The 25,928-nt window shown below is 46.2% G+C and overlaps 1 protein-coding gene across 5 annotated transcripts; it reads left to right on the top strand.

Annotated features, from left to right (window-relative positions):
* The first annotated feature begins 223 nt into the window (after positions 1 to 223).
* On the top strand, positions 224 to 21,509 carry OTX2 (orthodenticle homeobox 2). 5 transcript variants are annotated; one of them, XM_087728011.1, is made up of 5 exons: positions 224 to 354; positions 1,796 to 1,892; positions 9,803 to 10,046; positions 11,360 to 11,511; positions 18,153 to 19,250. In XM_087728011.1, the coding sequence occupies exons 3-5, from the start codon at positions 9,950 to 9,952 to the stop codon at positions 18,771 to 18,773; spliced, it is 870 nt and encodes a 289-aa protein (XP_087584137.1). In that variant the 5' UTR covers positions 224 to 354; positions 1,796 to 1,892; positions 9,803 to 9,949; the 3' UTR covers positions 18,774 to 19,250. The 5 variants fall into 5 exon arrangements, with proteins under 5 accessions (XP_087584137.1, XP_087584129.1, XP_087584152.1 ...); XM_087728003.1 differs by lacking the exon at positions 224 to 354 and adding an exon at positions 426 to 624; XM_087728026.1 differs by lacking the exons at positions 224 to 354; positions 18,153 to 19,250 and adding exons at positions 1,191 to 1,555; positions 21,303 to 21,509.
* The last annotated feature ends 4,419 nt before the right edge of the window (positions 21,510 to 25,928 follow it).

Raw genomic sequence — 25,928 nt, 5'->3', positions numbered from 1 at the left:
CTTTCTCCGAAACCCAACGCGTGGCAGTCCTGGGGGCCACCTCGGGGTGTGTAAGAGTGAGGGAGTGAAAGAGTGAGTGAGGTTGTTTTAATCTCCCCCAATGAAATGTGTCTTTATTAGCCGCCGTCTCCCGATTGACTTCTGGGGAACCGTGGTTGGGGGGCAAGTGACTTAAGAACTGCAAGTTTAGGCAGGTCTCCGCAGAACAAAGTCCGACCGAGTCCAGGAGGTTCTGACTCCCGAGCAGAGAGGGGGTGAGTGTCAGGGAAGCTCCTCCCCCACTGACGCTCAGGACTTTCACCTCCCTCGTGGAAACGCTCGCCCGCAAAGAAGAGGCGAGTCCTCCTTGCGCAGGTAGGCTACACAGGCGCGCCCGCAATTGCTGCTTGGCTCGGGGCTCGGGCACACTGGCTGCGGTCCCAACGCAGGCTCGCCTGGGCTGAGATGGACCTGGGTAGCTCCTAGCCCAGCCGGTTGTGGGAAGCCAGCCTTAGTACCCTCGCTTGGACGAGCCCAGCCGTTTCCTTTAGCGTTTCGTCGAGGGAGATCGCGTCTTACGCCACTGGGGTCGCGTTTGGGGAGCCCCGATGTGAGGGTTTAGCGCCGGTGGTGAGAACCCAGCCAGTGAGTGCAACCGTGGACATTGCATGAAATCTCCGCCACGAGTCTATGGGAAATAGGCTGGCTACCATCCCCGTTCTCCCTCCTGCCCATTTTGGCGGACTTGCGGAGATTGGGAGGCTGCGGGTGGGAGGGGGACGGGGTGGTGGTCTTCCTTACCCACCAGCAAAACCGCAGCGGCTCGACTCTCCTTCCCTCCTAGGACTGGGGAGCTGAGTTATTTAAGAAGCTGCGGCCGACTGAAACGCCGCGACCTCAAGCCCAACCACTTGGCCTTGCGAGAGGGAGCTCCCCCACCCGATTTTACCCACCCGCGTCCTGATATTTATTTATACGATCAAGGGGCTAATTGCCCCCCATCTCTTCTCTCCGCCCTCCAAGCGATCCTTCGTTTTCTCTGCCCCGCGGCAAACAGGGTAACCCGATCCTGGTTTGTCCACCCGGAGCGTCTTGAGAGGCTTCCAGTCAGAAGCGCTCCGAAGGCTGGAGGGCTGGAGTAGGGGGGGTGGGGTGGCAGGAGAGGAGAGGGAGGGGAATGGGGGATCCTTTTCTCCTGTATATTTTTCTGTGCCTGCCTGTGCGCCTCTTTTTGAAAAAGAAAAAAAGTAGCTGTTATTTGTTGCCTGATTGTCCCCCCGGCGAAGCTGGGCCCCTGTTTTCCTTTCCCCCCGTTGTCTGTTTTTATTCTTTTCCCTCTGGCTTAGATGTGTCAATCATTCCCTGCTTGCCATTGGTTGGAGAGCCGCCGTCAAAAAAGTTGCCCGAGAGGCGCTTGTGCAGCAAACCCAGCCGGGAGAGCGAGCGAGAAAGCCCGACTGCCGCGCGTTCGCCACCATTCTGCCCCCGCCCCCCCCCCTCGCCCAGTTCCACCTCGCTCCGGCGCCTCCTGCCCCTCCGCTCGCCAGAGGGGAGGGGGGGTTAGAGAGGGAGCTTGGTATATTTTTTCTTTAAATCATTATCCTTATTTGCCTTGACTGTTTAAGAAGCAGGTCGCGGTTTTCCAGTTTGCCCTCCTCTTTCCTTCCTCCCCCTCTTTCATCCTCATCCTCCTTCGCCGTCACCGTCGCCCCCTTCATCTTCATCGCCAGAAGCGAAAGGGAAAGAAGGAGAGAGGACCGCTGTCTCGGAGGAAGGGTCTTTTTTAACCCTCTCCCCCTCTTGGTTTCTTTTGTAGGAGAAAAACTCGGCTTCCGGAGCTCCTGGAGATCCTTCGGCCGGGCGGTTTTGCCACAACATTTTTTTTAACTTGCAGCTTTTCTGGAAGCTTCAAGGTAAGTGAGAGGATGGTACACACACACACACACACACACACACACACACACACACACACACACACACACACACACACACACAAACAACCGCCGGGCGTTGTTTTAGAATGGGCCTTTGATTATGGCTATTGGGAAATAGGAGGCGAAGGGAAGGCTTCTTCTTCTTTCGTTTGGCCACTCGTACAAATCGGGTGTCCCCCCTCCCCCGCCACCTCCACCTCCCCCACACCCCGTCTTGAGACTCTCAAAGTTAGGCTGAAATCGACGGGCCTTTTGCTTTCTAGCGAGGTGGGTGCGCGCCTGTGCCGGGAGCCTTTTCCAGGATCGGCGATTGGGTCGTTTTTGTGCGGCAAAAAGTTGTTACTGGGGGTTGAAAAAAAAGGCACCGATCTAAGAGGTCCTCAAACTGAAATTTTTTTGTTTTGTTTTGTTTTGTTTTGTTACACTCTTTCTGGCCCGCTTGGTTCCTTCATCATATCGCTTTTCTTTTGTCGGGGTGGGGGAAAAAATCGTTGAGTAGTGCGAAGTGAAGTGTTGGAGGGTGCGGTGTGCGCTTGTGCGTTTCCCCTGCAGAATCCTCCTAGATTTACCTAAAATTCGGCCCAATCCGACCATTTCTTTTGCTGGCTGTAAATTCGTCTGAATTCAAAAAAGATTTAACCAGAAAGGTTGCAGTTTATCCGGGGGGGGGGGGCAACTGAACTGAACTGGGGCTACCTCGGAGTAGAGAGGAGGGAGCGTTACAATTAGCTTATTTTAAAAATGGGTGGCGAACAAAGATCCCTCCGGAGGAAAGCAAAGTTAATGTTAATTCCGCGATTTAGCTGGGCTGTGTGCAGCCAACAGAATCACACTCCCCACATACGCAAAGCTCTCGTTTTCTTCCCTTGTCTTCATGGAGGGGCCGGGCAGGGCAGAGAGAAGGAAATTAAATCCACCTAGCTCATGAGTTATTGATAAATAGTTTATCTCCGAGAGTCCGATCAATAGACTAAAAATCATTGGACATACACACAGCATTGGATTTTCAAGTATACTTGAAAGAGTTGCAGTGCCCAGAGGAAAACCTTCGCTCAACTGAGGGAAAGGAAAAGGAAAGGAAAGGAAAGGAAAGGAAAGGAAAGGAAAGGAAAGGAAAGGAAAGGAAAGGAAAGGAAGGGGGGTTGGGTTTGAAGAGAGGGAATCTGGCTAGATAGGATCCTGTTGAAGAGATTTCTTCCCCCAGTCCAGCCTTGATATTCTTGGACCAAGAGTATTACTAGACAACGCAGCGAATTTACGGAAGGAGGGAAGGAGGAAGAGCAAATCAGTCAATCTGTTCTGCAGAGGAAAGGAGAAATCCAGTCCAGCTAAGGGAAAGTTGCGGGGTGATTGGGTTTCTCTATGGCTGCTTCTACAGGCAACAAACCAGCCGGAAGGTAGACAACTCCAGAGATTTTGGACGTGCCCTGCCCCCCCGCCCCAAATTCTAAAAGCCCTTCTTTGGAAAGCAACCCTATTGGAAGCCTGAGGCCTTTACCTCCGAAGAATCTCCCTAACCCATCTACCGACTTCCAACTTTCCTGGGCTTGTGGGTGCTTCTTTACACCCGAACCAGGAGCGCTTTAAAGACTCAAAGTAGTGAGTTTAAAGGTGTCCACAAAGTTCGCTCTGACGCATCACCTTGCAATGTCTGAGAAACGGCAATAATCTTCTCCATCGGGTTTGTTTGCTCTCTCCCACCCCCCCACCCCCGCTCCCATCAGGGAAGGGAGAAGCACATCACTATTCCTATGAGTTGTATTAGCCAAAAGGAGGTTTCGAACGGGGAGTTTCCGAGCTTCGAGTTTTCTCACGCAGGGCCAGCTCGCCGCTTTTGAATTCGTTTTAAGTCTCTCTTAGTCTTTCAGGCCAGAAAGCTACGAGGGCGTAGATCTAAATCTCCCCACCGAGATCCCTCCACGACTGTACGCAGGTCTAAAAAGTGGCACACATTGCAGGTTGCCAGGTGGACCTTAACAGTATTGGTAAAAAGATGTGGTTTAAACGGTTGTGGCGTAAAAATGTTCGGCTCTCTCCTGGGCTGCCTGCAAGGGAGAAAAGGCGCGGATTTCTGGGCCCCAGGGAAGATGGCAAATTTGCTCAGGAAAAAAAAAACCTCAGTCTTTCTTGCTGCCTTTCCCCACCAGCTACGCTTCTCTTCTCTACTTTTCTTAACAACGCCTCTCCCATTAGCAAAGAATTCGATTTTGCGCGCCCTCCTCCCCTACTACTTGACATTAGTTGCAAAGCGAGGCTCTTGGGGATTTCGGGTTAGGATGGCGGTCAGATCCTCGAGTCTAACCTTGCTTCCCAGTCCCCTGCCATTGGCCTCGCTCGTATTTCAAACCAAGATTTTAAAAGGTTTTTAGCAGATCGATTCTAACTAACCCCGTACAACTTAAAAGTAAAACAGAATTGCTTTCCCGGCGTAAAGTTGCACGGAAGGCTTGCAGTTCTGTTTCGGGGGGGGGGGGGGTCGGGAAAACACACACAAATCAACCGGCCTGGGATCGTAGCTTTGAGGAAAGGCAAACTTTGGTCCCGATCCGACTTCCGCGGGATGCTCGGAAGTCAGGCCTATGGCTGGTTCCCCGAGCCTCAGGAAGCCTTAGAAATCGTTGGAGAATTGTTGGAGAAAACGGAGGAAGGAGAAGTCTGGAGAACTCAAACTGCAAACCAGCCTAGAAAACTTCCTAATGAGTTGGGGCAAGAATCGCGCTCGACATGGCCCAAGCCGGAGCGACTCTCTTTGGCCCAAAGGCGAATTTAGGCTTTGTACACCCCCCCCAGGGAATTCCTGGAGCTCCTGTCCCACTGTGGAAGGCCTTCTCCACCGTCCAAGCTGCCCCCATCAAAAGAAACGGCCGGGGAGGAAGGGCAGGAGGCGGTAGGAGGCGCGTCGGCTTGGCAGTCGGTTTGAGAAACGACTTGGGGGTTGCCTGCGCCCCAAGGCTCACTGAGCCGAGGGTCTGGGGTGTGTGTGTATGTGCGCCGTTTGCTGGGCAGCTGATGCCGAAGATCTCGGGGCAGGACGGAAGGAGACGGGCTCGTCCATCTCCCTGCGTCGGTTAACCGGTGGAAGCGCCTGCTCGCTCTCGCTCTCTCCCCGCACCTCTCCGCCAGTCGGTTGCAAGGGTAGGACTCTATTTTTTTTTCTTTCTTTCATCGCCATCAGGCAGAAAATTAATCAACCCAAATGATCCTGAGTGCTGTTGCAGCCGTCCCGTAATTAGGGGCCGTGTGCCGCCCGGATTATCTCGTTAGTTTATCAAGAAAACATTTATTATAATTAATTCTTGGACGGGGTAATTATAATTGAGCGGGGACAGAGCAACTGGTAGATGGGGGTCCGCGCAGGAGGGGGAGGAGGAGGAGGTCTGGCGAGGGAAAGGGAGCGCCCTGGCAGCGACAGATTGCGGAGAACCGGCTCTTTGGGGCGGGGGGGGGGGAAGGCAGCTGTCGCCTTTTCCCCTCCTGGCTGAAAGGGCGTGACTTCGGATCAGGTAGGAAACTGGAGGGAAACTATTATTTCCCTTCAGGGCTTTCCAAGGGGGCTCGGCGTAGCACCTGCCCTCTCGGCTCTTTGGAGGCCGCGCTGCGGATTGGTTGCCAGTAAACGGAGATGTGGGTTGCTGTCTGGGTCGCGGAAACACGAAGGTGGGTCGTGTGGGGTGGGGGAAAGTGGCGTGGACCGGATGGGTTGAGCCAAGGGCAAGGGTGGAAAAAAAGGAGGAAAATCTCTCTTTCTCCCCACCCCACGAAAGAGTTTGCTTGTTGCGGGACACGATCCAGCCCAAACCTTTTGGAATTTCGAGACAGCTACGTGCTGTTCTTTTACCTCCCCATCTGTTGGGGCTGAGGGCCGAATCGAGTTAAAAATGTCTGTGGGCCGTTCACTAAACCTTACTCTGAATTTAAGGGAAGGGGTTTCTGTCTCTTAACCAAAGCAGACAGTAGGATGCGGCTATATATAAAAGAAAATAACCATCACCAAACAAACTTGGTTGGAGTGCTATTTTTAAAGTTTTAGGTGTTTGTTTTTTTTAAAAAATAAATCTAATAGAAGATTGGCTTTAAAAAAAAAAAAAGCCAGAGAGAAAAACATCATCTAAAACATGGCGAATTGGCGATCCCGTTTCCTTTTTTGCAGAAAGAAGGATGGCGGGAGTGACCCGTAGCAGCGCGCAGTCCCACCCTATGTTGAGTAACATAGTTCCAGTGAGTTCAATGCTGATTACTTGCGAATAGGTGTAAAAGGGGTTCTCTAAAACGACCTTACCCGTGTGTTTACTCAGAAGTAAGTCTTACTGTATAGAGGTTTGTCTTGCCCAATGTGTTAGAGAGTTATACTCTCACTATTACTGGAAAAATAAGTTTATTGAGGCTTTCTCTTGGTTTAGTAAGTAAAGAGAAGATTGGGCTTAGCTTGGGAAATCAGTCGTTTTAAGCAACAATAGTCCTTGTCTGCTTCCTTGGGACGAACAGTTTATATAAGGTGTGGCAGAAAATGAGCCAGCTGTTTCCAGCTGGGCTCTTGAGCTACAGGTGTTTAACCGTTTCTTTCAGCAGATTGAAAGTTTTGTGATCTCAGCTCAGCAGCTTGAGATAACGGTCAACGAAAAATTTGAAATCAATCAATGGATCAAGATAAAACTGGGACGGGGAAGATGACGCGACCGCCCCCCCCAATCCATTAATACGTTTCAAAGATTTTTTTAAAAGCAACCTGTAACTTTTTCCTATTCCTTTCCTCAAGGACATGGTGGTTTTTAAAAAGAAGCGCTATGTATTTGTTCCAGTCTTCTTATTCAGACAAACGCATATTCGTAAAGGGATTGAAATTCGTAAGGGGACAGGTTCCCTCATGCAAATAAATACACAGCTTTCAAATCTCTTCCTAAAGATAGAGGACTGATCTCTTAGTAAGGATCCCTCCGTTCTCGACCCCCTAAACAATCGCTTACTTGAAATAGTGTTTACTTTTTTAAAAATATCGGGGGAGAATTGCACTTGTTTTTATTCAGAAGCAGAGAAGGAAACGTCTGAATTGAATTTCCTATTGCTGATTTTAAAAAACGTTAGTTGCCCCGGGGCCATACACGTTTTATTACCCTTCTCTCCTTTTCCCTTTTTCTCTTTGAAAATAGGTTTATTTTATGAGACAAATCTTGAAAAAGTTTCGTGCAGGGATAGATTGATTTGGGCAAAATGTATACTGTAAACTGAAATTCCTTAAGGAATAACAAGGCTTGTACGAATCCCCTATACTGAAATCGCCAGGAAGGAATCTTAGGGAGTACCCCACATTTTGTGTACCCAGAAACTTTTTTAAGTCCTAATTTGTTTGTGTGGGTTAGGTGCTCTTTGAATAAAACAGGGTTTTGCTGCTGTTGTTTTATTTTAAAGTCTTGTCGGAGGTTGAAACTTCTTACCACAAGGGCTCCCCAAGGTGAAGTTTTCACCTGCAGCTGAAACCACTTTCTCGTGGTGAAAGTGAAAAGTTTAGTGGGACTTTTTGGAAGCTGCAGAAAAGTGGGGCTCTTATTTAGGATGCTGGTGAAAATATCCCAAGATCTTTGAAAGGAGACAATCAGGCTGCGATCTTTGCCATCGCTACTTCTGGGTAATTCTTCTGTGAAAGCTAAGCCGGGTTTGTCTCTTGTTGATGCCCATCTGAGCAGTAAACCTCAGAGGCATATTCTGCTCTGGTGTCAACACGCGTTTAGGGCATGTCTGAAAGGGAAGGCTGGCTTTAGCTTTCATCGCCCACTGGCGCGAGTGTTGGCGGCGTAAGCCTCCCTTTCCCGGGGAACCCTCTTGCTCCGGATCTGAAAGCGACTTTTGGCCGTAAAATTCGAATTGACTGAAAATGGTGAATAACTTCGCTCGGAAGCCCTCTGACTTCGAGCGGCGCGCCAGTCCCCTGAAGAAGCTGTAAAAAACGCCCTTCGGCCTTCCTCTGCCCAGTCCCCCCGTTTGCTTGCAAGCCCTCGGAGGAAGCCTCTAGAGGTCAGCGGGCTGCGTGGACTGGATCGCCTTTCCTGTAACTTGGATCGCCTTTCCCAAAATAGAAGGAGAGCCGGGCGCGGAGCCTCAACGTTGCCTTTGGAGGGAGAGCAAAGGGATTCCCTGCGAGGAAAGTGGGGGGGGGGGAATGGACATTTGAGGCGGCCTCTAAATTTCCAGCCCGTCCGCCTCTTTACTTACGTGTCTGGTTAATGCACAGAATATTTTTCCCCTGTAAAAACTTTTTGTGCCGTAAAAATCCGGCTTCCCCAAGCAGGAATTGCCTAGGGATGGAAGGCTCGGCTAGAATTGCTACGGAGATGTTGGGCACTATATGCCCACTATTTGGTTGCAATTAACTTCGTTAAGTTTATTTGGTTGCAATTAACTTCGTTAAGTTTATTTGTTTCTTGAAAGAGAGAAAAGTAGGAGAGTGCTAGAAATAATCTAGCCCCTTTTTTGTTTGTTTGTTTGTTTGGTTGGTTGGTTGCCTACCTCCAGACGGCCTTTGGTGGCGGTGCAGAAAGAGGGAGAAGACCTCAGCCTCCTCCTCCTCCTCTTCCCAAAACTTCAAACCCATTAGATCCTCACAGAAATCTTAAACACCCCCTCTCCTCCGTTTTCCTCCTCGATGCGCGAAGGTTTGATCTGTCAGGATCTATTACCGTCCCCCTGCCTGGGATGAGAGTAGGGGGAACTCTCTGGAAGTTTGCCGAGAAGGTTGCTGACACCCAAAATCTTGTGTTGAAACGAAGAAATGCACACCACGAATTGGTGCGGAAGTTGATGTTTTGCAGATTGGTCTCCAGACTTGCTGGAGGTGCGGGGGGGGGAGGGGAGACTCCCAAATCAACGAAAACCCAAGATCGCTTCTTTCCTGGTCCTTCACCCAGGCGCAGGTTTCAAAGGCTCCGGTTAAGGCCGACCTTTCTTCCCCTTCCATCTTCTCCAAAAGCGAGGAAGGCAAAAGCCGACGGTGGCTTGGATGAGAGTTTGGACGAAAGGATTCCCCCCACTTCATGCAAAAGTTAATTACTTGTTTATTTAGCTTGCTGCGGCCTTCTCTCTCCTCCTCCTCCCACCCTCACTAAAAGTCTTCAAAATCGGGGGTCCCTTCCCCCCCTCTAAATCTAATTAGCGCAAGTGCTAATTAGGGGGGGGGGCTAGCTGAAAGAAATCACTTCAGGCATGCCGAGATAGAGGGACGGTAAATCAGAGGAGCGCCCCCACCCCCCACCAACCCCCCCTCGCTTAGATCTTCTTTAAAGTGGGCATTTGAATTCTCAACTTTCGTGGGGGCGCTTCTTTTGCAGTTGGAAAAATCCGGGGTAATTAAAAAGCTCGGGGTGGGGGTGGGGACAACAGATACGCTCCTTTGTCGCCGAGGAAAATTACGGCGTGGGGTGGGGAAGCTTTGTTAGCAGCCTTATTTATTTAGCCAAGGGGTCCTTTGTGTCCAAAATGGGTCCCAATCAAGTTTTGTTGGAGGCAATTAACTACTTGCTAAACCCAGGAAAACCTTGGCAAATGCCCCCTGGAAAGCAAGGCCGAGCGGAGGAGGCTGGAGTGCCTGCCTGCCTGCGTGCTTGTGTTCGGTGGGGGTGGGCTGCTCCTAAAACGAAAGGAGCTGCTACTGTACGTCGCCCCTCTGACTTATGGAGGGGAAGGAGTTTCTCGAGGCAGTCCGGGGGAGGGATGCGCCCCTCCAGTCGGCCGGGGTTTGGCAGGTCCTGCAGCTCAGCGGGTGCCACCCTGCAGCGAGCAAGACTTCGCTAGTTCGAAGACCCCCGTGGACAGGACTTTTTTTTCACTCTGCTTTCTCTCCTTCTCTCTCTCTCTCTCCCCTCCTTCCCTCTCCCTGTCTCCTTTTTTTTTTTCTAAAGGCTCCAGATTTCAAGGTTAACTTCTCTCCCCGAAAGCTCTGGAGAAGAAAGAGGAAAGGAGCAAGAAGTAGGTCCAAGAGGCATCTCCTTCCAACTCCACCCAGCCCCAGAATTTTGGCCATTTTTTCTCCTCACCCCAACTTTAGCATGATGTCTTATCTTAAGCAACCACCTTACGCAGTCAACGGCCTAAGCCTCACCACCTCCGGGATGGACCTGCTCCATCCCTCCGTCGGGTATCCAGGTAAGACAGGACACAACCTGCCGGCGAAGGGGGGGGGCTTCCAAAGGGTGGGGATTCGTTGGACTTGGGCCCTCATAGTTATTCTATTTCCCGGGTGCCCATGAAAACCAAGAGGGTAGCTGGAGTATCTCAACTCTCCCCTTAAATTTCTCCGGTCCACGGGTTCAGGAAAAAGTTCCTTGAACGGACGGACACACACACACCACCCCGAATTTTTGGTCTGAACGCACGCTAGCCTTCTGGGGCAAAGTGCTATTCCCGACGATTGGAGCAAGTTGGTCCAAGAGGCATCTCCTTTCAACTCCACCCAGCCCCAGAATTTTGGCCATTTTTTCTCCTCTTTGTTGTTGTTGTTGTTGTTCTGAGGTCTGGAGGAGGGGGAGAGGATTGTTCATGGGGTGGAGGGCGATTAGGCTACTTCTGCGAGGGAACCTCCGTCTGTGGAGCCCTTGCAAAACGTTTCATTACCTAACTAGGTAAGATCATCAATTAGACACTATTGATCTTACCTGGACTGGTGATCTTACCGACTTGGGTAATGACACATCTGCGAGCAAACCGCCAAGGTCAGAGAGCCCCAAGGGACGGTTCAACCTATCTTCTCTTCTATTGGAACCTCCATCTGCACGGTCGTTCCAGATCCTGCTAGCTCCTCGCACCCAGACGCCACCAGCAGGCCTCCCGTTGTATCCGAATCGATTCCCCAGTCGGTGCACCGTCAAATACGGCAACTCTGGGGCTGCCACCCTGAGCTCACTGCTCTCCTACCGGCGCCCTTGAAGCTACGCTGGCCCACTTTCTTTTCTTTTTTTCAAGAAGTCGGGCTTGCACACACCACCCCCATCCGCACCCCGGCCTCCCCAGGTCTCTCCCGAAAGAGTCCGTCGCCTTCAGCTCGATAGGGCTCTTTTAGAAGGGAGACGATAGGATCGCGCGCTATTGCGGCCTGTCTTTGGGCCACCTGGACCCGGACCCGGTTAGGCTGCGGCCCGGAGAGCTTGGTCTTCTCTGAGCTCGGAGAAGTGGCCACCATCGCGCAGCAGAGATCTCTCCCTCAACCGGATTCTGCCCGAGTCCGCCCTGGAGAGAAGCTTTCTTTAGGAATCAACCTTCGCGAAACCGGACTTGTCTGGGCTTTACTCCCAAGGAAAGAGGAGGGCAGGGCTTTCGGGGAAGTCAGCGGCGCCGAAAAAGGTTTAAGATGGACCGATTGCCCCCGTTGTAGTGCGGCCGACTCTTCTTTTCCGGACTTAAGCCCGACTTTCCGGGGCTTTTCTGCTGACCGCTCTGAGCTGGCGTTTGTTCTTTCCCAGCCACCCCTCGGAAACAGCGGAGGGAGCGCACCACCTTCACCCGCGCGCAGCTGGACGTCCTGGAGGCCCTGTTTGCAAAAACCCGCTACCCGGATATCTTCATGCGCGAAGAGGTGGCCCTCAAGATTAACTTGCCGGAGTCCCGAGTGCAGGTAAGGGAAGGGCTGGTGCGCGTGCCTCCCCCTTTTACTTTTTCCTCTGGATCTCCAGGGAGCTGGGGCGGTGGGGAGGAGATGGGGGGGGGGAGGACGATACAACTGGTAAGGGTCTGGGTAGGGTAGTGAAGGAGGAGGCCGAAGAAAGAAAGCGCGTGGAATGGAGAAAGAGATGCTGAGATCCAGGGTGATCTAGTACCGTGTCCTCAGCATCCTGACTTTCCTCTCAGTCCAAGAAGCTCCTGGGAAAGAGAGGGGCTCTGAAACTCAAGCCTCTCTCTTCCCAATGGACAGAAAGCCAGCTTTCTAGGCAGGCGAATGTTTTAAGAAAGTTTTCTTCCACTCCATTTTTTCCCCCTTTTCGCTACTTCAGCCTCTTTTAGCCACAGACCCTGTTAGTAACAGTAGTTGAAGGGAATGAGAAGAGCTGTTGCTGAATATACGTATCTGAAGACCCCTAAGAAAAAAAAATAGAATGGAATGGAATGGAATGGAATGGAATAGAATAGAATAGAATAGAATAGAATAGAATAGAATAGAATAGAATAGAATAGAATAGAATAGAATAGAATAGAATAGAATAGAATAGAATTCTTTATTGGCCAAGTGTGATGATTGGACACACAAGGAATTTGTCTTTGGTGCATATGCTCTCAGTGTACATAAAAATAAAATAGAATACATTCATCAAGAATCATAAGATTCAACACTTAGTGATAGCCATAGGGTATAAATAAGCAATCAGGAAACAATCAATATCAATATAAATTGTAAGGATACAAGCACAAAGATACAGTCATAAGTGGGAGGAGATGAGTGATGGGAACAATGAGAAGATCAATAGTAGCGGAGACTTAGTAAATAGTTTGACAGTGTTGGGGGAATTATATGTTTAGTTGAAAAAGCCATCTCCAGGTATGGATTGCCGCCATCCAGAGATATCCCACAATTTTAAAAGAAAGGTGGCATTGAAGTGGAGGGCGATAAGCTAAAATGGGACCCAGGCTCCAAAATTCTGGATCTCTGAAAACCAGAAGTTTGAAGTGGGGCAAGACCTGATGTTTAATGGCCTGTCTGGGGAGTGGGAGAGATTTCTGCTTTGCCATTATCCCGCCCCCCAAAAAAGGACTCTGAGTTTGCAGACCACCAGTCTAATTCAGCAATGCTCTAATTCTTGATCCTGCACCTTTCCTTGAAAGAATGTCATGTGTACCATATCAGAACAGTATTTCATCCTTGCATGTTGCTAGGCCAGTATTTTTTCAACCTGGACAACTTTTAAGACCCGTGGACTTCCATCTCCCAATATTCCCCAGTCAGCATAAATTCTGAAAGTTGAAGTTCACACAACCTTAAAGTAGTCAAGATTGAAAAACATTGGGACAGACCCACCCAGGACATTTCCTCTCTAGTGATTTATATTGTCATCTACCTGTAATGTGCCATAATGAGATCCACCTTTATGAGGACTGGGATAGCACTGTAAGATTCTATAGCTCTCTAGGGAGTGAATAGGCCAAATCTACTTTGCTTGGACAATATCTTGGACTGGGTTTTTCTCCCTCCCTCTCCTTCCAGTATAGCTTATTCTGATCTCAAAAAGTGACTGGGATGAATTAGGTTCAATGCAATCCTCCCATGCAGTTGTTGAGCAAACTGCTGGCACTTGGGCAGCCCTGTGCTTCCCATAACTATGAATTCCTTGCAGGCCACCCAGTAAATCTTCATGGTTTCTTGAGATAGGATTTATGAAGAGGGCTGACAACTGAGTTCAGTTTGGCTGGGGTGCATAGAAGAAGATTCTCAGCAAGGCTTAAAGTCCTGACAGACAGGCCTACTGGTAATATTAACTTGCCAAAAAAAAGCAGAGGATTTTTGGAGCATCTGCTTGCTGTTTGATTACTTTTCTTGTATCTCGTATGACTGTAGCAAGATAATCACATTCCTCTCCTTTTATTTGGTGGGAAATGAATGAGCGCTTTTAGCATGGCATTCACAGGCAGAGGCCTCTTTAATGATTTAGCAAGTGGCCAGAAACCAAGATGATTTTGCAGATACTCATGCTCAATCTGAGGAGAAGAAGAAGAAGAAGAAGGAGAAGGAGAAGGAGAAGGAGAAGGAGGAGAAGGAGAAGGAGAAGGAGGAGAAGGAGAAGGAGAAGAAGAGGAGGAGGAAGAAGAGGAAGAGCAAGAGGAGGAGGAGGAAGAGGAAGAAGAAGAGGAGGAGGAGGAAGAAGGAGGAGGAGGAGAAGAAGAAGAAGAAGAAGAAGAAGAAGAAGAAGAAGAAGAAGAAGAAGAAGAAGAAGAAGAAAAGAAGAGGAGGAGGAGGAGGAAGAAGGAGGAGGAGAGGAGGAGTATGCAAGCAACTACTTTTGGAAAGAGATCTTCAGAGTGCAAGTCATTAGACTGTTCATCAGACTTCACCAACTCTGATATTATACCCAGCTGAGAACAATCATTTAACATACTGTTCTTTCAAGCAACAAACATGTACACCATTAAGTACTTCTAAGTGATACACCCTGAAAAGGAAAGAGGAAATATGAGAAAGTGGTGAACCTACATATGTTGGGAGATATGGGTTGAGTTATATGGAACTGTGCCTTCTTGGCATAGCTCACTAGTATACCAGTGTTGGCTGCTATGCATAATGGTGAACAATTTTCTAGAAGTTTGGAAAATGAATGAAATTGAGAGAGTGGGTTCTGATTGGACTGGCACTAGCCATGTTATTGGACCGGCACTGTACCTTCTTACCTAAGCTTCTACCTAGCTTCTCTATTGATTTTGATTTTGCCAAGAAACCAGGCAGCTTCTTTCATTGAAAACCTATTGCTTTTTCAGTAGACTAGGGATATTGTTTGGGTTGTTGCTAGCATCATCGTTGTCATCCTCATGCCATGAAATATAATGGTACCGCTATAAAACCAGGAGTCATTTAATGTTTATTTAGCCATCAGATCAGCTTTTGTACTTTTTAACAGCAACATTCGGCTGTCTCTCTTAGCTAGAAAATATATGAGCTGCGTACTTCAGAAATGGCCCCAAAACCGATTTATGACAGATGTCATGTAAAAGCAGTTCTTGGGGGGGGGGGGTAAATGCAAACCCAGTGACCAAGGGAAATTCTTTCTCCATCCAATGTTTTCTAATCCTAACCATAATTACAGGGCGAAATGACATATTGCAATATAACATTTTTAAAAAGAACTTGGTTAGCTTGTAAGAATGAAGTGAAATCTGGATAGTAGTAGTACTGTATCAGTTTGCAATACCTGCATTGCATTCTGCCTACTCATACTCCCATGTTTTGCAGCAGGGGATGAATATGAACACACATACACACACGTGCATACACCAAATCGCTACACATTTCAATTGATAAGCAGGTTTCCCGCAAGGTCCCCCAAGAAAGGCTTGACATCCAAAATGGTCCTTAACTTGAAAGCATTGTCCAGTGATTCCATCTATACTTGCTTTCCACTAAGCATGAAATGAATTGAACAGCCCAGATATATTCAGGAGGGGGTAAAATAGATTTGCCAAAAATAAAAAAAAATAAAAAATAGGATGGCCACAGGACACATTTGCTGATATTACATCTGGGAATTCATAATATGTTGTAAGCTACAGGAAGAGGCAAGGCACATTTACACTTGTAGAGTTAAACTAGTTTAATAGGTTTTCACTCTCGCCAGGAGATTCCCGGAGCTGAGATATTCTCTGGAGCATAAAGGATCATTTTAAAAAGACCTCTCAGCACCCAGACTCAATTTCACTTATCATATTGTTTGAATTTGATCATCAAACTGCTATAAAACATGTCTTTTCTGAAACAGGGAAACACATATTTAAACATAAATTGATTTTTTTTAAAAGAATAGTGCTTAAAAAAAAGAAATCAACTCCTTTTCCAGATACATCATAAATGCCATAGGACATGCATAGGACAGACTTGATGAGAGAAATCTCAGCTGATTTCATAGGCTTTGCTAGGTGATATAGTTAAACCCCAGGTTCCTAGCAAGCCTGAGAGAGATACTTGTAGGGTTCTTGATGCTCTTTGAGCTGAGCTGTTTGCTTCCATTATCCAAGTAGATAACATCATCAGGGCAATGCTTGGAGCATCTGCAAGCAAACAACCAGGCTCAGAGAGAGTACTAAGGACTTCACCGTTCAGCCCTGAGTTACAGATACTCTCTTCTGTTGGAGACATACTTGTACCATTCATGTGATTCCTTTTGGAATCACAAACCACAAGGTTTTGCACCATACACCTGGAAGAAAGAACTTTTTAAAAACACTGTTAGGCATTCCTAAGGTGCCCAAAGCTAGGGACCTAAATTTGTTGTGTTTGGTGTAACATAGGCTTGTATGAATTTTAGTTCCATCATTGTTTTTTTTCCTTTTCCATGAGCTGCATAAAAATTTTAGCCATATTTTCTAACTGGCATCTTGGCTGTGTGATTTGCTTCATGACTTCCTATCTAGCTTTCTATTTTATTAATACCATTTATATTGTTCACTGTAGTTAATATTACGGGCTAGGTTAGGAATAAAAAAGAATGAAAAACATATCACTAATATATATTTTTAAATGAAAAACGACACATTCAAAATGATGATTTCACAAAACACAGTTAAAAAGCAATTTAAATGGTAGGTGAGGGGAACTGAGATGAATATTTTATTGAGTAGCTGTGTGTGAATTGGGCAGCTATATACATTTTTTAAATAAATAAATACAATCTCCTCCTCTTGAAATACTTTCTTTTTTCTTTTTTCCCCTTTTCCCTTTTTCTCCTATTCCTTAACACTCCCTAGTAAAGATAGTTCTATCATTTGGATAGAAGTCACAGATATGAGATCGGATCAGAAGAAAAGCACACTTGATGCGCCTTTTTCTTGCAACAATTACTCCAGTCAAGCACCAAAATTGTGGTACTTGATAGCAACTACTTATATGATGCCTAAAAAGATGCCTGGTTTGGGAGGAATTTCTAGAACTGTCATTGCTTATTTGAGTGGGGATGACAAGACAAAGCCAGAAATATGTCATCTAAGGAGAGATGAGAGAATGTTGTGACAGTTGCACGCAGTGCTCCACCCATGTGACTTGGGTGTTTTTAAATAGATATCCGTGTGTTTAATAACAATGTACACAGAATCCTATTTGCATTGGAGTGGCCAAAATAGCTAAGATCTAAATGGCATCTGTTGTGCAAGAGAGCACCTCCATCACCAAACTGGAAAACGTTGTTGAGTGGCATGCCTGTATCTCTTACTGATCTCTTCATATCCCAGCAAGTAGAGAATCGAAGGCTATTTTGATCATAAATGAAAACAGAACATCAGAGAAGCAAGGGATAGATCTCAGAGGAGTTATGCCTCTATGTTGGTATGAAGGGAATTTTAAGGATCACAAAGGTGCTTTTTCAAAAGGCAACTGGAGTTTAGGAGTTAGAGAAAAAAACACACAGAGAGAGATGCTCTGGTTGGAAATCACGTGATTTGAATCACATGACTTACTTCCATGAGATGAAGTAAATGAAGACCTTTAACATCTATCAACAGGTTCTAAGGAACTTCCTACTATTGAATTGCCCTTCTGAGAGGGGTGGAAAGAAAGAAAAGATACAGCTCATTTAATTGGACAAGCATGTTTCCCTCCCATTCAGTTGCTCTCTTAATTGATAACCTCTCCTTTCTAATATTCTATTCTTTTTAATTAAGGGCTTGACTTCAGTAGGACTTAAGTGGAAGTCCTTGGGGTACCTAAGCTGCCAGGCTCAGAGGCTTGCAAAGAACTTTTCCCCTTTCTTCAAAGTACTCGTATTAAAGGTTTGCTTGGCTCTACATTTCTGAAAGCGCTGGTAGTCTGAAACTCTGCAGTGGTTTTTCACGTACGCTATTGCTTCATGGTTTCAGATAAAAACAGCAGTCCTTTGAGTGGCCGTCTTTAAATAAAATGTAACCACATATTTTTCAGCCTGGGGTTGCAGTAGATGCAATAAAGCTGGGATGAACAGGAGAAGACAAAGAATGGATGAAGCTTAACAATGGGCAACTCAATGCTTCTGCAGTAGATTCATGGTTATCTTTGTGGGTTCCCATGAATTAAATCATAATATTTTCTTTTGCTCCTAGTCATATATTTCAGTTGTCTGAACCCATTTTTAAGGAGCAAGGCGTAGGCCTCAAACTAAGTACTGATAGGACTCCCAGATAAAGTCTGGTAATGCCCTGTTTTAGTAATGCTCAATGTTGATATGGGCTTCTGCATTATAAAAGTTGCTACCATGTTCCACCTGGATTTAAAAAAAATTCAGACAAGGTTTTTTCCATAATGCATCAAGGGATGTTGAGGGAAGCCCAAAGGGAAATTGAGAGGACTAGCAACATTTCCGTAACAACTTTTAAACCCCTGAGATCTTTTGCTTAATATATGTTATATAGCTATTATATATAACATATAATAAACTGCTGCTTAATATGATATTCCTCCCTAAAACACCATATTCTCCTCGGTGCAGTCGTTCTCCCTGGTGATAATTATTCTCCTCCCATTTGTCCTTGTTGTGATCCGTATGGCTAATACCCTTCGCTCTTCTTTCTCCTCCTTCCTGGTTGGTTTTCCAGGTGTGGTTTAAAAACCGTCGGGCCAAATGCCGCCAGCAGCAGCAGCAGCAGCAGAACGGGGGCCAGAATAAAGTGAGGCCTGCGAAGAAGAAGAGCTCTCCAGCCAGAGAAGTGAGTTCAGAGAGTGGGACCAGTGGCCAATTCACACCTCCAGCCAGTACCTCAGTCCCTGCCATTTCCAGCAGCAGCGCTCCAGTGTCTATCTGGAGCCCAGCATCCATCTCTCCTCTCTCAGACCCCCTGTCCACTTCTTCTTCATGCATGCAGAGGTCCTATCCTATGACCTACACTCAGGCTTCAGGCTATAGCCAAGGATATGCCGGCTCAACCTCATATTTTGGAGGAATGGACTGTGGATCTTACCTGACCCCTATGCATCACCAGCTCCCTGGACCAGGGGCCACCCTTAGCCCCATGGGTACCAATGCTGTGGCCAGCCATCTCAACCAGTCTCCAGCTTCACTCTCCACTCAAGGTTACGGAGCTTCGAGTTTGGGGTTTAACTCGTCTACTGATTGTTTGGATTATAAGGATCAAACAGCTTCCTGGAAGCTAAACTTCAACGCTGACTGCTTGGATTATAAAGACCAGACATCTTCATGGAAGTTTCAGGTTTTGTGAAGACCTGTTAGGAACCCTTTGTGATAAACAATAATGGTGATGATGCTAATGCTGATAAACGATGAGTGACCACAATGATGATGTTGAAACAGACAAGACAATAGCCATAGTAGGCTGACATTTCCAGTTTTGAGATCTTTGATTTAAGTTAAAAAGAATTGTGAACAGGACACAAATTAATAACAAAGGCAAGAAATTCAGTGGTCGTGATCATACCTCCCAATTTCACCTCTTGCTCAGATGCTCTGGAAAGGAAGACAAGAAGGAAAGACATGTTGTGTAGACCAAGAACAGAATTACATCACTTAGTTTCTCGTTGCTCCATAGTTTTAGCCAATTGTTGGGGTTTCTTTGCCTGGATAGGGATGGAAGTTTATTCTATGACCCAGAGTATCTCTCTCTCTCTCTCTCTCTCTCTCTCTCTCTCTCTCTCTCTCCCTCCCTCCCTCCCTCTCCCTCTCTCCCCCTCTCTCTCCCTCTCTCTCTCTCCCCTCCCTCCCTCCCTCTCTCTCCATCTCTCTCCCTCTCTCTCCCTCTCCCTCTCCTCCCCTCTCTCTGGCCTGTCTTCCTACACTTAGATACCTTGTTTTTGGTATGGCAAGAATGACCCTTCTTTTCCTTCCCCTTCCATCCAACCTTGGTTAAAATGTTTGTATTATGGGACAATACATCCATATACATCTCTCAAGCTTCTTCGATTGCTTCGGCCACATTTGGCAAAGTTGGCCATAGGAGAAAAAAATGAACAAAGAACTCGGTTAAGAGCTCTGTGGATCATGGGACTGATTGTCTTAGCTGCACTACTTTATTTAAGAGGGGGGGAAATAAGAATAATGTCAATAAGGAGTCAATATGTAGTTTTTAAGAGACAATCAGTGTGTGTCTTATATAAATGGTACATCTGTGGTTTTTAATCTGTGCTAGACTTTAAAACTGTGATCTCCTGTATTGTATGCAATTATAAACCCCACACCAGCAGGCGGTTCTGCTGCGATTTTACAGAGGTTATAATTAACAGTGAAATTTGAGCAACTGAGTCACATATGACCATCTTTCTATTTCTTCTTTCTTTCTTTTTCTATCTCTTTTCCTCTGCCTCCCCGTCTCTGGTTTTCTTTCTGTCTTTCTCTTGCTCTAAAATTGCCTTTCACCAGAGGTAAACTGCACTGAAAAAAAACAAAAAAACAAAGCAACTTTTAACAGCAAGCTGTGGCTGAATGAACATCACTGAGATCTTTTTTTAAAAAGTCACTAAATAAAAATACACTTGGACTTTTACATTCACCTGTACTACAGTAGCCCACTGTTGGAAAACCTAGCAGTAAGGAGAAAGAAGTATATATATTTAAGACATCGGTCAATTGCTCTGACCTTGAATTTCCAAACAGCAAAAATACTTGTTGTTTTTAATGCTTGCAGATGTGAAATGGAGAAAAAAAAAGATATATATGCATAAACCTTTTTTTCCTGGATTTGGCAGATATGTATAATTCTATTAAATGGTTCTAGCACAAGTGATAGTCTTTGTCTCCCCATGTGCTTGCCAGGGTTGCCCCCTCCTCAAAAAGCTCGTTTTAACTTCCATAAAGTTGAAAGGTTTTAAGAGTTTGTTTCTTGAACCGAAGGGGGGATATGTGTGTGTGTGTGTGTTTGTGTGTGTGTGTGTGTGTGTGTGTGTGTGTGTGCAGGGTTTTGATTTAACCTTTTGTGGCATTCCCAAACCAGCTTAGCTTTGCCGGTCTTCGCAAACTACAAAGAATCCAGATCTTTGCTCTCTTTTGGGGGGTTAACTCAGGAAGCAACCCCCCGAATTTCTTCCACTGTTTGCTAGAATAGAAAATGGTGGTGGGCTGTCCCCCACTTTCCCTCGCCCGCCCGACCTCCTTTCCCACTGTCTTTTATTTCGTTTCAGCTTTTTGCTGATTAATTTAGAGACTGAAAAGCAGAGGAAAGGAGATAAAGAACTTAAGGGGGGGGGGAGAGAGAGAGATGCTTTGGAGGCTCAGGGGGTGTTTGAGCCTCTCCTATAAAACGTCCTGAGAAGAAGGGATATAGGATATACGCGAAAACAGCAGATGCAGTCACGCACAAACGATGGGAGGACAAAAGAGTTGGGGTAAAGTTTTTGAAAGCTATGATTTCTACAGCTGGACACAAAAGGACTTAGAGCACCCTTCCCCCCCCCTTCCCTTTTCCTCCCTGTCTTCCCCACCCCTTTGAAATCACCAGGAAAATTGTTGCCTCTTTGGGGGGAGAGAAATAGCCTGCCTGACTCTCCCTCCCCAGCCTTCTTTCCTTCCCTTTCCTCCAATTAGAATATCTTAAACTTTTTGGAATTGGGGGGGGGGGAGGGCGAGGCATTTAAGGGGCAGCAACACAACAATAAACAGGCGCTTCGAATTAACTGCCTTGCAAGCGAATTCTCCCCTTTTTTCTTGCCGTCTTTGAATCAGCTAAATTCTCCCTTTCCTCCCCTCTACCGCCACCCCCGCCACCCCCCTTGGCACTGATCCCCCATTTCTTCTCCAGGCGTCGTTTATTCGGGACGCTGATGGGGGCCCCGTTAGCGATTTCTGAATATGAATCATATTCCCGGTCATGTCGCCCAACGGAATGGGCGGGGATTACAAGACGTCCATCGCGACCTACAAAACGAAACTGCAAATAAAGTGGCAATTAAGGGGGAAAAAAACACAACCTAACGAAAGGGGTGGAATGTAAGGCTCAGGTTCTGTTTGCACTGGGAGAGATCGCATTTAAGGCCGGCCTTGGCTGAGGCTTGACTGAAAGGAATGGGTTGTTTCTCCCGAGGCTTTGGCGCACAAGAAGTCCGTTCTAGCGAATTCACTTCAAAATCAGCAGCCTCGAGGGCAAAAATCGGCTGCTGATTTTGAAGTGAATTCGATAAAAAGGACTTCTAGCCAGATTTGTTCCAAACGCAGAAGTTCTTTGAACTTCTCCGTTCTATTTTTAAAAAAAATTATATCTACAAAACTTTTTTTCCCTTTTAGTTTGCTTTTATTCCTAGATTCTGGATTATTATTATTATTATTATTATTATTATTATTATTATTATCATCATCATCATCATCATCATCATTATTATCTTTATTATCTTTATTCATTAAACATGAAACTCAGCCAAATGCACATTCAAAAATGCATCACAAATACCACTGACTGGTGTTAATGGTTGATACGGGTTGCTGCCAGAGTCCTAGGTATCAGCCAAGTACCTTCTTAAAATATACGATGTTCTGAGTAGCACAGTTTTTTCGCAGTTATTGCAGGAAGCTACAATTTGTTGATGTAACTTATAAAATTCTTGGACATGGTGCCAAGTGCCCCGATGACAATAGGTTACATGTTTCATCCATAATCGGATAGTTTCGATGGCCAGGTGTTGTTGTTGTTGTTGTTGTTGTTGTTGTTGTTATTATTATTATTATTATTATTATTATTATTATTATTATTATTATTTTAGGGACGGGGTAGCAATTCCTGACCGGTGACTTCCTTTTCCTCTAAGAAATGGAAACTTCGCTTTCGGTTGATGCGTGCCCTGTAAACGCGGAGCCAGATTATCCTTTTCAAATAAACAAAGCCTCAACGCTCCCAGCGCAAATACTCGGACGCCTTTGCGGGGGGGGGAGGGGGGCTGCGGGTGTGTGTGTGAAGGTTGAGTTGGGTTGGGAGAAAAGCTTCAGTTTGCTGTTATTGGTTTAATTCAGGCAGGAAGCAAAAAGGCAGAAAAATCTCCGCCAGTGGTCGCAGATCAAAGAGGAGCAACAATTTTATTTTATTTTTTTAAAACTTTTCTCTAAACAATTAGATTACAATAAAATTGTGTATGGTGTGCGAGGGGAGCGTGAGATAGGAAGCTTTCCGGTGAAATTCGTTAAGTGTTAAGCGAGAACGTCAGTGCGAAATAATCGTGGTCGTCACCAGAGGTCTGCCTTTTTTAAAATTTATTTTTCAAGCCTTAGTTGCCTCTACCCAAAAAGGAAAAGAAGGTTTGGATAAACTCGCCAAGGGGATTAGAAGTTGCCCCTATCGGCTACCATTTGGCCCCAGTCACTCGGCTCGCAATTAAATCTATTTTGATCGAAGCTGGAGGTCATCCTAGCCTCTTGCAACTGCCCCGGGGATTCCTTCTAGCGGTGGGAGAGGCCTGATCTGTTTGTGGTCCGTTTGGGGGGGGGGCATTCTGAAGCCAAACCGAACCCTAAGCCTTTGATAATAGAACAGACAAACTAGATCGAAAGTCGAAAGAGTTTGGGGAAAGAAACGGGAGAGGTAAGTTCCTTTGGCGTGGAAAAGTCCTCGCTTCCTTCCTTCCCTATTAGGAATCCCCTCTCTCTGTAAACCGGATGCCCACAACTGCTGAACGAGAACGAGATTCAGAGGACGCTTAAAGACTGAGGACTAGTCTCCCGACTTTTGCCCAGTCCTGCCTTCGAGACCACTTCCCTTCTCTTTCCATTGCTTTCAGTTCTAAATTGCCAAGTTGTCCTCCCCCCCCCCCCCCCATGATGACAATGGCTCCAAATGAGTCTACTGGAGGATGGAAGCCTCTGAATTGAGGCTGTGTCGTAGCTGGGTTGGTAGAAATTTGTGGGGAGGGAAGAATTCTAGGGCTGAGAGAGAGAGAATATTAAGAAATCACCAAAGCACCCAGCTGGCTTCTGTGCATAAGGAAGAACTAGGACCTGCTTCTCCCATCTCCTAGCCAAGCCAGTTTGGTTTTGATGATTAAGGCACCAAGCTAAGAAGCCATTGATAGTGAATCCAAGCATTGCTTTAGCCATGGAAGGCAGTTGCTTGACCTTGAGCCTCCCCCCCTCTCTCAGCCCAACTCACCCCACAGGGTTGTTGTATGGAAAACAGGAGGAGGAAGGTGTATTGGATGTTTTTGCCATCTTATTTGTAAAACATAGTACAAGTGGGATATAGATAAAATAAAAAGAATAATTAACCTCCATTGGCTTACCAATGAGAAAAAAAGAGTGGAATTGCTGTGTTGGGAACCTGCAAAGGAGCAGCCGAGGTCTGGCACTTTGGAAAGAATGGGAGATAAATGTTGTTTGGCCAACATTGGTGAAGGAATCCTGCATGTATTTCTTCTTGGCGATGACACTCAAAGGCCAAAGTGGTTACCACCTCAGAAGCAGTCAGGGATCAATGTTACTCAAACAGATGTGTAGCCCTGTGCGTGTGTATATTGTCCGTGTGCTCACAGAACCCACTTTGCCAGGTCAGGGAAAGACTGACAGGATGCATTCACACATGCTTATGTAGTCTGAAGCATGGTTAGTTTTTTCCCCCCAGAAAGAAGGCAAACTCTTCGCTAGTTTATGATTCTATCTAGTGTGCAATCCCAACTAATGGTTCCATCCAAAAATAGGTTAAGAGTGTTGCACAAACATGTCGGCTGAAAATGTTGCCTGTATACACAGCTGTCCCTTCTCCTTCCTCCCCACCCAACTGTTGTTTGAATACAGGTAGTGACAATATTTCCCCTCTTAAAAGAACTAAGCCACTGGTGAACCAGGCAGTAGTCAGGAAAGCTATGTGATCATAACAATTGGTTAGGCTTTAGAACAGTGTTTCTCAATCTAGGGAGCTATGGACTTCAACTCCCAGAATTCCCTAGCCAACTTTGCTTGCTGGGGATTTCTGGGGGTTGATGTCCACACATTTTTCAAGCTGTCAAGGTGGAGAAACACTGCTCCAGAATATCACCACACTCTTTGCTGCGCTTGGTTAACAGGCGGGAGGTGTTTTTGCCAAGTGGGCCACGGCTACCTTCCTGTTCTCCAGATGTTGCATTTCTGAAGCAGCAACATTATTGGCAACAGCTGCAAGAGAAACTCAGCCTGGGCCTGTGCTTCCACTCTCCGTGACTGTGGGGAAGGCAGCCAAAAAAATGCAGAGCAGGACAGAAAGTAGCTGCCTTCTGCTTGTTGGAGGATGAGGGTGGTGCATTGGAAATGGAGGTCTATGGAGATTTTCAGTCATCCCGGTCATGGCTGTCCCTTCAGAGCTGAAGGAGAGCTCCTTGGATGAGAAGCAAAACATCTTCAAAGAAAATCCAGAAAGTCCAGTTGCCTCTTAAAAAGGTACAGTTGGGACAGTGAAGATGAAGGCATCTGCTTAATCTGGGAATGAAAGCAGCTGGGGGCTGCTGAAGGACTTGGCTGAAACTTTGGCTGTGTTCACACAACACACTATAACTTGCTTATCCTGATAGGGATAGCCCAGTTTTTAGATCTGGAAGCCTTGTTGAACTCTAATCACACAAACACAGAGAGAAGGCTGGGTGGGGAGAGAGCGAGCAAAATGCAAAATAAATTAAGGTTAAAACTGACCAAACTTAAGATGCTGTGCCTTGTTAAATGGATTGTGAGAACACAGTCCACTTCCTTACTCAGAAAACCTCATGAATGGGAGACCACTAAAGGTTGCTATTTCATTTTAACAATTTTATTTATTTAAATTTTAATTTAATACATTTATTTTCATGTATGTATGTATTTATTTATATTGCTGTTATTCAACCCTCAAAAGTTGGCCGGATGAATTTTCGTTTTTCTCTTTTCTGTGCATGCTTGGGAAAAGCAAAATTCACCTGGAACCCGGACAATTTCGACCCCAATCAGTCTTCCAAGCAGGGGGAGAAAGGTAAGAGAATTAGGGGAAGAAAGGCCCCTTTAGCTCTGCCAGTGACTGCAGAAGGATTTCCCTGCTCTTAGCTGCCTCCTCCTGACACATGCATATTCCCCTCCCTCTTTCTCTCCCCCTCCCTCCCCAGTTCCTTAATATCATTTGTTTTCATTTGAAACAAAAGAGGTATAAATCCCTTCTCTCCACCCAGCGCTAAGGAGTATTGTCCGTTTCCAAGGAGACGTGCAGAACAGCTATTTATTTATTTTAAATCCGGTGTTATTTACTCCTGGCTGCCTTCTTGTATTTGTCCTTTTGCTCAGAAATTTGAGTTCAGTCCATTCCTGGATCTGGGGAAGAAGAAGAAAAAGAAAAGAAACGAGTATGGGTGGACTGGTGGGGCTTCCCTCCACGTACATTTTTTTCTGAGCGGGGACTGGGGATTGATTTTAAAAAAATTAAATTAAACCAACATCAGCAAAAAAAAAGCAA

Source organism: Thamnophis sirtalis, unplaced genomic scaffold (assembly GCF_051295495.1).
Source record: "Thamnophis sirtalis isolate CommonGarterSnake01/CBP01778 unplaced genomic scaffold, rThaSir2_p1.2 scaffold_1, whole genome shotgun sequence".
Classification (NCBI taxonomy): Eukaryota; Metazoa; Chordata; class Lepidosauria; order Squamata; family Natricidae; genus Thamnophis; species Thamnophis sirtalis.
This window is presented reverse-complemented; position numbering and strand designations above follow the sequence as displayed.

Bases quoted from the DNA above. Each gene is read 5' to 3' on its own strand.
- OTX2 (XM_087727996.1), top strand. From the start codon at position 1,326: ATGTGTCAATCATTCCCTGCTTGCCATTGGTTGGAGAGCCGCCGTCAA. The intron at 1,556-1,795 runs GTATATTTTTTC...TTTCTTTTGTAG, and splicing joins GGGGTTAGAGAGGGAGCTTG to GAGAAAAACTCGGCTTCCGG. The intron at 1,893-9,802 runs GTAAGTGAGAGG...TTTTTTCTAAAG, and splicing joins GCTTTTCTGGAAGCTTCAAG to GCTCCAGATTTCAAGGTTAA.